The 14,091-nt window shown below is 37.8% G+C and overlaps 1 protein-coding gene across 4 annotated transcripts; it reads right to left on the bottom strand.

Annotated features, from left to right (window-relative positions):
- Nucleotides 1-1,905: 1,905 nt before the first annotated feature.
- LOC119556507 (lipid storage droplets surface-binding protein 2) lies at nucleotides 1,906-7,116 on the bottom strand. Of its 4 annotated transcripts, XM_037868771.1 has the most exons (5): nucleotides 6,627-7,116; nucleotides 4,409-4,846; nucleotides 3,742-3,792; nucleotides 3,198-3,379; nucleotides 2,779-3,064 (listed from the first exon to the last, which is right to left on the bottom strand). In XM_037868771.1, the coding sequence occupies exons 1-5, from the start codon at nucleotides 6,817-6,819 to the stop codon at nucleotides 2,921-2,923; spliced, it is 1,008 nt and encodes a 335-aa protein (XP_037724699.1). In that variant the 5' UTR covers nucleotides 6,820-7,116; the 3' UTR covers nucleotides 2,779-2,920. The 4 variants fall into 4 exon arrangements, with proteins under 4 accessions (XP_037724697.1, XP_037724698.1, XP_037724699.1 ...); XM_037868769.1 differs by lacking the exon at nucleotides 3,198-3,379 and having other exon boundaries at nucleotides 1,906-3,064; nucleotides 6,627-7,114; XM_037868772.1 differs by lacking the exon at nucleotides 3,742-3,792.
- Nucleotides 7,117-14,091: the final 6,975 nt, after the last annotated feature.

The raw sequence follows: 14,091 nt of genomic DNA, 5'->3' as shown, positions 1-14,091 counted from the left end.
TTGCCATTACATTAAGCTACCCAATAACGATCATTACCTCCATGATCATTGAATGGGCGGCTAAAACGATCGGTGCAATGCACTTACACAGAGGATAAAAAGCGGAAGAATGGGTCTACCCTATCATGGTAACAAGGAAAGTGCCCTATAAGTTGGGTTAGTTTTCTAGGCAACAGACAGCGAATTTACTTATCATCATGGTAAGAGCGGTTCTTCAATCAATATCAGGGCTTAGCTGGGCTAAGTGTAATGGACTTAGAGTTGTTTTCACCTATCATCATATTAAGAACTGCTCTTCAATTGCAAAGCCTCTTTAACTCGAACAAGTTTTGTGGATAATTGTATTACTCGTAGTTAGTGCCAAATGGAATTTTTCGGAGTTAGTTGCAGGAAGAATTTGCCATTAGATTTCAAATGCAATATAATAAGATTTAAAAATATTCTTTTTATGTGAAGGTTAAAAATTAATATCCAAGCTCGAAGTTCTCGATAACTTGACTTATTCGGGGTTCAAAACATGCAATTTTGACTGCACATAAAATATTATAGATAATAACTTGTATTATTTCCACTATGTTAATTTATTTCTATACATCTATGTTTTGCAAACAGTTTAACCGTTTTAAATGATTTTCTTAAATTAAAAAATGTTTATTTTAATTTGCCATTCAACTTTTTCTTCTTGTGCACAACATATTCGTCGACTGCGGTTTCGGGAACCCGTCGAACAAGTCACGGGTTCCATTGGTTCTACAAGAAATACCAAGTTCTCAGCGAAGCCCTTTTCTGGCAAACCGAACTCATGAATATTTTGGACCCAAATGGATTTCGCAAGACTCAAAATAATGCCAAGTATGCTGGGGCTGGTCTGGTCTGAGGTTGATTCCCCAGGGGGACAAACTGGAACTATGTCCAGACGCTGGACAGACGGTGACTGTGGCATGTTCCTCTTGTGGGGAGCGCAAATTAAGGCGATCGGCCAGACGTGGGGCATACAAATGAGGTGGATATTCGAAGCAGATTCTGAAGAGTAAGTGGAGTGGCGGAGCCAGCCGAAATGAAAAGGAAATTCAGAGGGGCCGACGTAGACGTTTTGCCCAGTCTGAAGACGGATAATTGCACGGCCATTAACGCCGTCATTATCGACAGGGACAGGGTCACAAGTCCACTGGCACAGTCCGGTTCAAGACAGTGGGTTCTTAACTCTGAAAATAGAGCTTGATCGAAATCTTTTGTGCTAATTATGGCATTAGACCTCTGGTCCTTGAGCGGATCAATGGTGTTCATTTTTATTAAGTTTAAAATGAATATAAAAAATATGGGTGCATATCATAACGCCCAGTACCGTAACCGCCATGGGCGTTATTTTACTCCCAAAAGTGCTACAAGGCCTATGGGTTCTCAAAAGTAGAATTTTAACTCGAAAGCATACAAAACTCTAATCCAAATAATTTTAAAATAAGCTCTTATACATTATATCGTACATTTTGATCGAAACCTGATTAAATTTCTAGTTAATTTCCAGCTCTATTGCACTATAAAATGTCGTTTTTATATTTTTAAAGAATCTCCGCAACTAACATTACCCTAACATATTTTCCCATATATTTTTAGCTGGAAAACCCGCCAATTCCGATTCCGAGCAGCTTTGATAGCTGCGAAACGCACTTTAATATCACATGTTCGTAAACACATGAAAGTAGGGACCTTATCTGTACAGTAAATTCATTCGTTGCAGCGCTTTGGCAATTACGAGGACTGAACTCTATATAAATCAGCGGACCGGTGAGTGCCGTCTTGATAAGGCGCCTAATCAAATACGACGGTAGAACCTACACATAGTTTCTCCGCTTATCGTTCGCTTTCCTCTAGTGGCAGAAATAATTGAAAGAATTTCGTTTGCAATTTTCTTGTTCTTGTTCCAGTTTTGCGTTGGTTCTTTTTATTAATATTTAATATTATCAATCTAGTTGTTTAGAGCAAACATTATGGCTAGGTCTCCATACAAGTGTGTGTGTGTTTGTTGTTGTGTTATGTATACATATTTGTATAATATATATATTAGGCATAATTCATTTTCATTAGCAATTGGACATCCTCTGGTTGGGCTCCCAGCGAGTGTACAATGGAAATTAAATAGAGATAGAAATAGCATTAGGTATTAGATTACGTATACGTATAGCTTAACCACACTATGCCAACGTGTGCGTACGTTTCGTAATATATATGAATATATATGTATATATTAGGCATATATAGGTGTATATATTATGTATTATTCAATGCATGCGTGGCACTTTAGCACAGCTAAAATTGACGAAAAAAACTCTCTCTTCTTACTCCCGATCTCTGCGACTACTATATCTTACAACTAGGTTGGGGAGGGCTATACTTCAAATAAATATGTACAAAGCAGGTTACGCAGGGGGCGGGGTTTTTCTGTGGGGGGCGGTTGATGGTGTTTGAAAAACCTTATCCACTTTTGATGATCCTCTATGGGGAGTACTACTTTCATAGGCCGGTACTCATTAAAAAAAAAAAGATGTACGCAAAAAAAACGATATTATAAAATACATTATAAAATGGGCGGTGTGGGTGGGGGATCTTTTGCATGTGTGAAAAGGATGATATCTTTCTAAAGATATAGTTGTAGATGGGCTGCTGGTTTTCCACTACTGAGACGACACCGCCGCAGCCGCCGCCGGTTTGCTCTTGGCCACTTGGGGCTTGGCCACAACCGCCGTGTTGTTGCTGCTGCTGGAGCTGGTAGTGTTGCTGCTGGACGTGGTGGTGTTCGAGGTGGTGGGTCCAAATGGCAAACAGGTGTCGCTGTTACTGCCCGACTGCTCCACATTCGTGCCCATCGACGAGTTTATAAAGTTAATGTACTGGTGCAACTTTAGGGCGGCTATCAGGGAGCTCAGATAGTCGTTGATGTTGCCTTTCTGCACCTGCTTGATCTGTCGGGAGACATTTCGATAGACGCGACGGGATATCTTGTTTGATAGCCGTCCAACCGTCTGTACTGTGTGTAGGACTGGATCCTCGCTGGCGGAAACTGGCACTACAAGCAAGAAAAAAAAAATTCACCATCAACATGTGTTCGCCAGTAGCAGTTTTAGTTATGTTTGTTATGGGTTATAAACAGGTCTTTAGTTAGTAAGTGTAGAGTGGCTGTGTGGCTTGTGTGTGCTTACCATAAACTTGTTGAGTTCCCTATCGATAATGCCTACGATCTCTGGATTTCTTCTAACGTACTCAACAATTTCGGTTATGATTTTCAAGGACATGGACAGAAAAACCGTCGAGGCGGCCACTAAGAATCTATCATCAATCTCTTGATCGTGATCCTGGTCGTAGCTCTCCCCAACAACAACAACTAACAAATGGCATATAGAAAGAGAGATAGAGAGATTAATTTAGAAAATTAGTGTCACTTTTTGGGGATGGGTGGGGGTTAATTAAAGTTAGGGGGCCAGGACCAGGATCAGGATCGGGTTTTAAGGATTCGCAGGCTAATCAACATTTATCCCTCAACTCGAAATCGTAAATATTTCTGTATATATATTTTAACCCCTTTTTTGTTCTGTTTTTGTGTGTGAAATTACTGTCATGCTTGTTTAGTTTTCATGCTTTTTTATTTACTTGCTATTTTTATGCTTATTAGACGGTGTGTTAGTGGTGGACAAACAAGCAGACGATCGAACGAACAAAAGATCGGATCGAGGTTCGGGAACTTACTGTCATTTTCAGAACTCTTGCCATTCTGCACGACGGCATTTTGTTTATCATCTGAGAATTAAAAATATTTACGATTTATATTTAGCATTTTGTTTACACACCGCTCAAAAAAAGTGGGGCCAGCAGAAAACAAGCATGCGAATTCAACTTTTGGGCCAACAGATGGAAATGGAAGGAAGCCAATAAATAATCTTCTTCCCCATTCAAGGTTTTTAAATAAAACTGAGCTAGAATATACACTAATGTTTTTCGAAATGAATATAGGAATTTTACCGAAAACATCAGTCCTTTAAGTTAAAAAAAAAACTTTGGAACTATTTTGTTTATAGTAATTATTGGCACAAGTTGGTTTTCAGCAAGTATTTAGAAAATGAATGTAATAATTTGATTTAAGAGTTTAATAAGACATTTAATGTTATAGTAAGGCCAATTATCTTGATAAGTTTTAGTCATGTTTACGGATGATTTGATGAAATCAATGTTAAAACTTATTTGAAATGAAAAAAATTGGTTTATAATTAAGCTAATTACTTGAAATTTATTTTTGTACTCGGAGAGTTGTAATCATTAAATTCAAATTAAATTGTTAATCATTCTTCAAGGAAAATATGAAAGGAAATCCCTCATTGTGGCCTACTTTTGGTACAGATTTCTCCGCAACACTCACCATTATCCTCCTCCACATCAGACTCGCACTTGGGGAAGTAGTATTCCAGGAGGCGCTCGGCCAGCGCCGTGGTGGTGTCCACTCCGTTGACCGCCAAGCTGCCGTACTGGGTGGCCAGCACTTCGTTGGCCTTCTGCCAGGCGAGATCCTTCAGCGAGGCGGCCTTCTGCTGGCCGGCGGCCTTGAACTTGACCACGCGCTCCAGGTGCGGCTGCACCACGTCGATCACCTTGCTCTTCGCCTGGTTGTAGATCTCCTGCGGCGTGTCCTTGATGATGGGGGCCTTAACCTCCAGCTTGTCGATGCCCTTGACCAGGGTTTGGTCCACATAGGCGATGGGTCGGTCCAGTTTGGTGACGAAGGGAGCCGCCGTTGTCACCGCTCGCGTTACACAATCCTCGGCCGCCGTTAAGGCCCACTCAAAGACACGATTTTTGCCTTAAAACGAAGAAATGGTATGTTATAATAATAATAAAACAATTAGGAAGCAGTATATTTTAGCGTTGTATTGGTGTAGAAGTCTATACCTATTTAACAGTGTTTCACATATCAAAAACAAATGTGACAAATGTAGTTGACCTAGAGATCAATTCATTCCGAAATTTCTAAATGTTCTACAATATAGATAACCCCCACAAATGTGAAAAAATTACAGTGAATCAAAAATTATATAATAAACTAATTTACCCAAAAATAATTTAATTCCGAAATTTCTAGATGTTCTGGAAAATAGTAATCCCCCAAGTGTGACAAAAGTACAGGGAGTCCGCTTATCAGTTGCAACCGTAATACTAATAATAATAGAATTTCTGACTGATAAGCAACTGCGCAGTTCACGATCCCCAGGGGCCCCTTGGACCCCTCTTCTATCTGTCTGGGCCCGAGAGTTTAGACTTTGATAGTTCGTCACTCGGCAAACACATCATCCAATTCCAATCCCAATCCCAGCGACTGCAACAACAACAACCACTGCGAAATATCACAAACAAGTCGAAAGTCCAACTACAGTTGTTGCTGTTGTTGTTGGGGCCCCAGAAAGCCCCATAGCACCAGTGCTGCCCACTAAAGTTAGTTTCTAGCCAAATCTAGTGTTTTTAAGGCGGAATCGGTTATTTGTTTTATATATATGTATGTTATTGTGTTACTTAGCTAGCATATGTGTAAAAAAAAAATTTTAAAAAGTGATATGACTTCAGAAACATTTAAAAAAAATGTCCAACGGCACAAGCCGTTACAAATTATTTAAGAAATTATGAAGACGAAACTATTGAACTCCTAAACTTAAATGTCATATTAAAATGAACTAAAAAGTTTACATCTTACCCATGATTAAGCAAATATAAACAGTATATTATTGAATTTAAAATTTGAATATATGTTAATATGTGTAATTTTCTAATTTAGTTTACACATTAATTATCTATAAAACCATACTACCAATTTGTTTCCAATCATATAAAAAGTATATATTTTAAAATGTTTGGCCTAAATAATGTCTAACGTTGTGTTGGCCCCTTGTCTGATTTCAAAAGTTTTTTAGAACACAAAAGGTAGCTTTTGATTTCAGGGCCACCTAGCTACTTAGCTAATTTAGCTAATTTATAGCGACACAGCTGGCATCTCTTTCAGTGCCAGTGGCGTGGCCATTGGGTCTGCTTTGCTTTTCCTGGCAACGAAACTGATCCCCTTTTGCGGCCGGGCGCCTCTGCGACTGCTGACTACGTGTGGTGGCCTTTTTTGTCGCCCCCTCTCTCTTTCGCACTCTCTTTTGCGAAGTGTTTTTTTTATTATTATGTAAATTTCGAACGAACTTTGAACGCTACGCGTCACGAGGGCAAAGCGCCGGTGCTTTTTTTGTTGCTAGGTCATGGTTGTTGTTGTTGTTGTCACTGTGATTTCGACTATTGAACGACCGGCAATCAATTAATATCAATTGAGCTTAATTTCTGGCCAATTAAAAAAACAAAAAAAAAACAGAGTTGCTGTGTTTCGAATTCGAATTGCAACTCGAATTAAAATGGCGAAACGAAGTCAAAAGCAACGGTTTCGATTTCGATTGCATATGCGCGCTGCATTTGTTGTTGCCCCCTCTCTTTTGTTCTCTATTTCCTATGCATATGTGCCGTTTGGCGGGGCAAAGTAACGGGACTTGCGCGAGTTCAATGCACTCAGATTTGTGCGATTTTTTCTTTTTATGTGCACTCACACTCGCACTCACCTTTTACTTTGCCATAGACATCCTGCGACTTGTCCCAGGCCGCATTGACCACCGGCAGCTTGATGATCCTCTCGAGGGACTCGAGATGCGGCAGCAGGTCCTTGGCATCCTTGGGCTGTTCCACCTCGTTCACCGTTCCATTGCCGGCCGTTCCGTTCCCGGCGGTGGCGTGTTTCTGCTCTGCACTGGCCATGATCTTTTTTTGCTTTTCTTTTCTTTTCGTTTCGTTTCTTATTTCACTTTTTCTTTCTTTTGCCCCTCTCTTGGTCTCCCTATCAAGCTCTTTCGCTTGCCACCGCACTTTTCTTTTCTCCTCGTTTCTTTTCTTTCACGAACAAAAAAACAGCTTGCAGTGCGTGCGGGTGTATTGGTATGGTATATGGGGTATATGGTTTTGTATGTCTGTGTTTGTGTTCTTTGGGAGCACTCTTCTTGGCACTTTTTGGCACGTCTGCACACGTCTGTTCGCTGGGACACTCTGACTGATTTGCGAGCTGCGCGGCTGGTTTATTATATGAGCGAGTGGTGCCGCCAGTGTTGCCAGCGCCGAGCAGCGAAAAAGCTGAGAGCGCCAGAGATGCCCTCGCTGGCTAGCAATGGCTAAGCATCGTGGGTCAAAAATAGCTAAAAACTGGAGCGTTATCGGCTTATTGTTATAAAAATTCAGTTCTGATAAGCAGATGCTCAAAGTGTGTTACACTAAAAAAGCTAACTAAATCTAATTTGAGTGTGTAAATATTTGAAAAAACCAACTGAATTATAATGAAAATAGTTATCGCTCAAAAATTGTTTTTCAAGATAAACCCATTTGAAATTTTCAAGGCCTTACCTACATATGGGTTCCAGCAAAGAAATCTATCTTTCACGTTTTTCAAGCCCAGTTTAATAGAATGATACAAATTATTTTTACACAATATAGTTTATCACACAAAAAACATTTCTGCGCCCTGAAAAGTGGTGTGTTTTGCTTAATTGTATGTTACTCTACTAGTAAATGAGCGCCTGAAATTTCAATACCCAAGAAAACTTCAAAAGGCTTGCTTAAAATATATTTTTGAGTTACGAAAACCCCAACTTGTAAGCTGTATTCTGTTTTTGCCTAATTTAATACATACATACATATATTGCTTACAGTTTCACCACATTTAAAACCACCTTTACTTAAAGATAAACCTTAAAAACACAATTAAATATTCAGTTTTTATAACACTTTTGTTTTCTAATTATTTGATAGAAAAATCTGGAGTGAAAACAGCTGTACTGGTAGCACTTTCCAGATGGGCATTTGGGGCAGAGCGCCAAAGCAGCGAGAGATTTCAGATTACGGCTCTCATAAATTTACTATAGATAATATGAATAAATGTTAGTATTTCAGCTTTTATGCCAGTGCATATGAGGTATAAAATGATAGAATTTCAAAAACAAAATTTAGTTTTAAGACGAACTAATGTAGAAATTATAAACAACTACAAATCTATTATTTTTCAAGGCTATTTAAAAAAAATTTTTAGTTTAAAAATGACTCAAAACTTAGGTTAGCTTAAAGCACCTTTTTTGTTATTGTATTGAAATGATTTTGAAGTTTTTCTGTGAAATAAAATACAGTACGGAACTTATTGGTTATCCTTCGTGGGGTGGAATTCATCGAGGGCAGAGATAGAACAAAATTTGGGGAAAAAGAGACAGCGCCTATGTTTGTTCGCCATGCTTGACAACTAGATTAATAAATACGCAGTGTCGGTCGCAAACAAAGTTTAGATTGAAGTACATTCCAATATGTATGTACAAATGAATGGACAAATGTACATTTGTATTTTGTGTGTTTTCTGCTATTATCAATGGGCAATGGGCACCACCACGCAAGTGCTTCGTGCGACCTTTGAACCCTGCCACCGCATCGATAATACATACGCCACTGCACATTCACACATCCAGATTTTAACGTTCTACGTAATATTCGCCGAATGCTGTGTAATTCACTTGGCATTCCAAAGCCCGGTGTGACAAAACGAAAACAAATTACGAGAACTACAAGCGAAACGTGCGCGCCCCCTTCTTTAACACCTGAAAACCCAAAATCGAAGCCCCCAGATTGTTATGTAACCTTTAACATGGGTTGCAACTCTCAGAAATGGTGAACCAAAGGATCATTTTACAAAAGCAGGGCTCAAAACTGTAAGTACTGATATAAAGAATTCGAAATTACGCTGTTCCTGATATGTGCAAATCTCACATCAAAATACAGTTATACTTTTCTACATCTCCCACTATAAAAACTTGAATTTATAATGTGTACTGCATTATTATTTAAAAAAAATGTAAAAAAAATATAAGGAAATTCACAAAAAATAAAAAATGTACCTTCTTTGAAAACCCCAACAATATTCAGAATGTGTAAATTACCAAAACGGGTTAATGCTCCCGACAAATTATGCGCTATATGAGGTAATTATGTCTGTCTGATAAGGCTTAAACCGCCAGACGATCACCCCGACCATAAGTGCGCATATTAACCAGGCCCTCGAGATAGGAAGGTTACTACTACTGTGTGAACCGTAATCCAAAGTCCGGGACTTTCGTCACAACTTGCTTATGCTGTAACTTAGATCAGGTGGTGGGCTTATCGTCTGGTTGGGGTGCCAATCGCGATTTTAGCCGTATATAAACCAATTGATCCGATTTCATTTATTTATGTTTATAGTAATGTAGTGTATGTACGGTAGTTATGTATGAGTGGACTTTGAAGTCGTGATATCTCGACATTACATTAAACAGAGGAAATCACCTCAAACACGTTTGGTAAACTGATTTTGCTACCAGATAACAACGATTGCTAGAAAAGGGAGTAAATATGGTTAGGGGTATTACGAAAATGTAACGAAGGAATCCTATACTATAACCATTTTAGAAATGTTGAGCTTGGTCAAGGTGAAAAGTTAAATGATGGACACTTTAAAGATTTTTTTTTTCGATATAACTAGTTGGGAATCATAAAGATCGTGGAAAGTAAAAGACTAAAGATTTGTATTTCTTAATTTCCGATTTCATCAGTTTTTGAATATAATTTAACATACATTTCACATAAAAAGAAATTATATAAAATTGGAATAATCCGCTCGAGAGCTCGCATGTAGAGCCGATTACAAGTTGGACGCACGTAGACAAGCCCCAGACCGTATATTATAGGCTCAATAGGCCCCAGTACACTTCGAGTATATATGTATATAAGTATATACATATTGTCCTCCGTTATCTGGACCCAAAGAGTGCTCGTCTGTGGGTATTTTCCCGAATGGTCGAGACTAAAATTCCATTGGATTTTGGACAGATTGTAATTTCTGGCATCTACAGCACCATTTCAGAGGCCTAGGCATAATCTATATATAGAAGGAGGAACATTCAGGTAACGACGACATATAGACGGACTTTGAATCAGCGGCGTGAGTGGGTTCTTCTATATACATACATATGTACTTGTGAAAGGCGAATGAGTCGCTTGCTGATTAGGTTTTTATTTCCCTTTTTCGCGCTGCTTTCTAGATGAATTGTACTTCGCTGATAAGGGGGTTTTGAATACTTTTTTATTCTCTGCTTCATTTATTTAATGCCTTTGTTTTATAATTGTCGCCGGCTATCGTTATGGGGTAAAAGCCTTTAAGCCACTTATTAAACAAAGTTCGCCATGCTTATCGCAATCTAGTGACACACGGGTTCAATTTACTGGAGAGTCCAAGTCCGGAGGCGATTAAATTTCTGAGAATCATTGAAATAGGCCAGATATACATTCCAAAAGAGCCTATGATTTTAATAATTCCAATTTTTCGCCAAACATAAATTTATACCAACAATCGGTAATCGATACACTGTATTGTGCACTGTACGTGTAGCGGCAGAGATCGAGCAGAGGGAGGCTGTCGACCTTTTAAGCCGAAAATTCGGAAACATAATTTGAGTAGCTCGACTCACCAGAGTCTACATAACTTTACTTCCGACTAAAAAAAAACCAAAGTCACTTTAGCTAACTCTGATGCAACCATACATTTGTTATTTGATCTTACGTTTTAATGAATTAAGTAAACACAGAATTTCCAAAGAATAAAATAAAGTAATAAGAATACGAGTATTTCTTTGAAGCTTCCCTAGGATATTCATATTACACATATAAACAAGCCCCCCGACTGAGTTGCACAACAATCGGTTTAAAAATATTCAAGCATTATAGAAGAGGGGCAAATCGAAATCGGGGGTACTGGGACATGTCTGCTATGTTCGTCTACGTGTATTAAACCCAATTCGTCATGGGGAAAAAACCCAGACTAGAAGGAACAAGAACGACGACACCACAAAAAGTGGTCTGGCGGTTTGGACTTTGGACGGTTTACGTGATGTCGTCGTCGTCCGATGACGCCGACTCCGACAGAGAAAATTCGATGCCGGTGCTGGAGCGTGTGTTTCATAAAAATCAACAAAAAATAAATGAATATAGATGGCGAACCAGAGTCAAAAAGAACTCTTTGACTAAATTTAGACGCGACCAAAGACCAACTCTCGCGAATACGTCATTGCATATAGATAAATATGTAAGTATATTTCTACAAAGAGGTTCAAACTTGTTTTGACGGCCCCAAAAAACAAGGAGAATAGCTTTTTTTTTTGATTTCAACACTAGAAAATTACTGTAAGCCCTGTTTTAACAAATCTATTATATCTGTAAATGAAAACTTAATAACAAGAACCCGCGGACCAAAGAACAATTATCGGGAATAGGCCGTTGCTTATAGATAAATAAGAATATTTGTACAAAGGGGCTCAATAGCTTTTATTTAGTTTTCAACACTAGAAAATTACTATTAACCCTGTTTTACCAAATCTAGAATATCTGTTAATAAGAATTTAATGACTAGAACCCAAGGTACTTGAAACTTGTCTTACGTAACTTGACTATTGGATACGTAATCTTTACGAAATTTGGTATACAATAAGAATATACAAAAACTAACGGTTTACAAAATCATTTGCGAAACTTCCCTGACTCAAACCCTATTTACTTAGGATCGATCTTACGTAACCATACTACTAGTTATCTATCCCAATGAAATTGGATATACACATGCCATTATTCCAAGCTCCAGATCGGGGATCACATCAGCTCGGTTTCGAGTTTGAGTGGGTCTCCATTATGGGGCAGACATCTAATCAGACGGCGAATTGCCTCGTTTCAATTTATTTTTGTCTGGCTGAAAGACGCTGACAAACCAAAGACGGTACAAGCATACGCACATTGGTGTTTGTATATATATTTTAATGATTTCTGTGGTTTTTGTACACAAGCTGATAGTGATAATATAGTTGCCCCCACGCATTGAAAGCGTGAAATGCTAGCTCTCTTTCTTTTCCTATCAGTCTGCTTCCGTTTCTCCGGCATTGGTTTTAATAAAATATTAATTTGGCATTTAAATACTTACTTGGATGAAATACTTACTTTAACAAAATATTAATTTGGCATTTTATTCCAAGTGATTTAAGTAAGTACTTATTTGATTGAAAAATAAACTGAACTAATTAAAGTCTTTAAAAGTGCAGACACTTAAAAAAATGCACTCCTATTAATTTCAGTTTTGTTTAATTTTCATTGGATATAAGATATAATTCTTGTAGTTTGCCTACTTGATACCTTAATAGACTAACAAAAAAAATGAAGACAAAGTTTGTAAAGTAAATTTAGTTTTATAACTTAATATTTCCACTGAGAATTGAATTTATTTATTTAAATAACCCTCATTATTCGATGTTTTTCTAAAAATATTGAATTTATTTCCAGTCTACTAGCGCCATCTAACTTTGAAGGCATCAACTCGCCGCCATCTATATTTCAGTATATAAGTTCGCCAGGCAAGGTGGGTGTAGTCGCTAACTGACACAGCTCAATGGAAAAAGTAGTATTTTTTGTCATAAACTGTGGTTTTAAACTTACGGATTTCGAAACTTGCATATGTGTCATTTTAAGTCCAATGTTTTTTTTTTGTTTTTTGATAGTTTCATTTTAAAAATGAAAATTTAATTTTTTCTTATAAGTTTATTCAGAAAATTTTAGATGAATAATAACAAAGGAAATTAAATATGAAGGGTGGTGGCACTTCTATTATTATGAAAGCAGATGTTTGTATATAACAACGTTAAAAACTCCGTTAAAAAAAATACAAACGTTTTTTCGGAGTTTGGCGCTGAAAAGATAGAACCTATAATTGCGGTTCAAAAATGTCTAAAAACTGAATTTTACCAAGATTGCGGTCCATTTTGTCATTTTTTTTGTCCCACATCCGCCAATAAATGGGAGTTCATTTTGTTACACAGTGTTATTTATATAAAAAGGTATTTAAATAAAACATGTATCTACATTTTTAATAAAAATAAGATGACAGTTATTTGCTTATACTAAATTCTCTAGTTGGCAAATAAGCCCAGCCTTTTCTGTACAGTTTTTTACTATGAAATCTAAATCTACATCTAAAGCAGAGCAAGATATCTTGGGGTCTGGCCACCCTCTTTGAAAGTAGTAAGTCTTCCCGGAGGCCACAGATATGACCGAGCGATGATCCTCCGTTAAGCGTAAACCAGTCCAAACGCTCGAGTTATTTGTAAGTTTCGCTTTAACGGCTGTTATTTCACTTTCGGATTGGAAAGCCGCCAAATAGCCGCCCTTTTCCTTACAGGTGGATTCTGCTTCTGGCCATGTTATATTAGCATCCTCTTCTATGTAAAAGTACCTTGTGCCAATTCTTTTGAACCTCTTAGGAAGTATTGCTCGTTTTTTTTCTACTTTGGTCAGGAGTGCCTCCAGTTTGACATCCGTGCTGCTAAGTCTCTCCTCCAGCTTTTTCAGCAGCAACTGGAGTTCTTCTTGAATTTCAGATTTTATCGTCTTTAGTAGCAACTGGAGTTCTTCTTGAATTTCAGATTTTATCGTTTTAAGTTTTTTGTCTAGTTTCGCCTCGAAATCTTCTCTCGTAATGGTGTTCTTCAATACTCCACCGATCCGGTCCAGTTTGTCACTGCACTTGAAGAATGGATGCAGTGCTGCCATGCAAAAGGAGCTGCACTGATGTGGCGCGTCGTTCAGCAGACACACTGAAGAACCAGTATCCTGGTGCGCGGCTAATGATCCAACCAAATCTTGAACAATTAAGTAAGAAATTAAACATAATGCTAGTCTCGGCATTTTGAATGTATATAACTTGTTGAGGTAAACGTTTAAAATGAACTGAAATGTATGTTTTTCAATAAATAAAGAAACCTCAAATATTGTTGATAAGTAGCAAAGCAAGTCACTGAGGTTATTTGATTATCTTGTGCAATGATTACGTAATCATTAAATATAAATGTTTTAGGGAATTAAAGCACGCAATTTCTATAAATTTTTATTTATTTAACAAATTAAGCTTATCATACAATGTTAAACTTAATA

Source organism: Drosophila subpulchrella, chromosome X, assembly GCF_014743375.2.
Source record: "Drosophila subpulchrella strain 33 F10 #4 breed RU33 chromosome X, RU_Dsub_v1.1 Primary Assembly, whole genome shotgun sequence".
In the NCBI taxonomy this organism is placed as follows: Eukaryota; Metazoa; Arthropoda; class Insecta; order Diptera; family Drosophilidae; genus Drosophila; species Drosophila subpulchrella.
This window is presented reverse-complemented; position numbering and strand designations above follow the sequence as displayed.

Bases quoted from the DNA above. Each gene is read 5' to 3' on its own strand.
- LOC119556507 (XM_037868769.1), bottom strand. From the start codon at position 6,819: ATGGCCAGTGCAGAGCAGAAACACGCCACCGCCGGGAACGGAACGGCC. The intron at 4,847-6,626 runs GTGAGTGCGAGT...CTTCGTTTTAAG, and splicing joins TGTCTATGGCAAAGTAAAAG to GCAAAAATCGTGTCTTTGAG. The intron at 3,793-4,408 runs GTGAGTGTTGCG...TTTAATTCTCAG, and splicing joins TGATGTGGAGGAGGATAATG to ATGATAAACAAAATGCCGTC.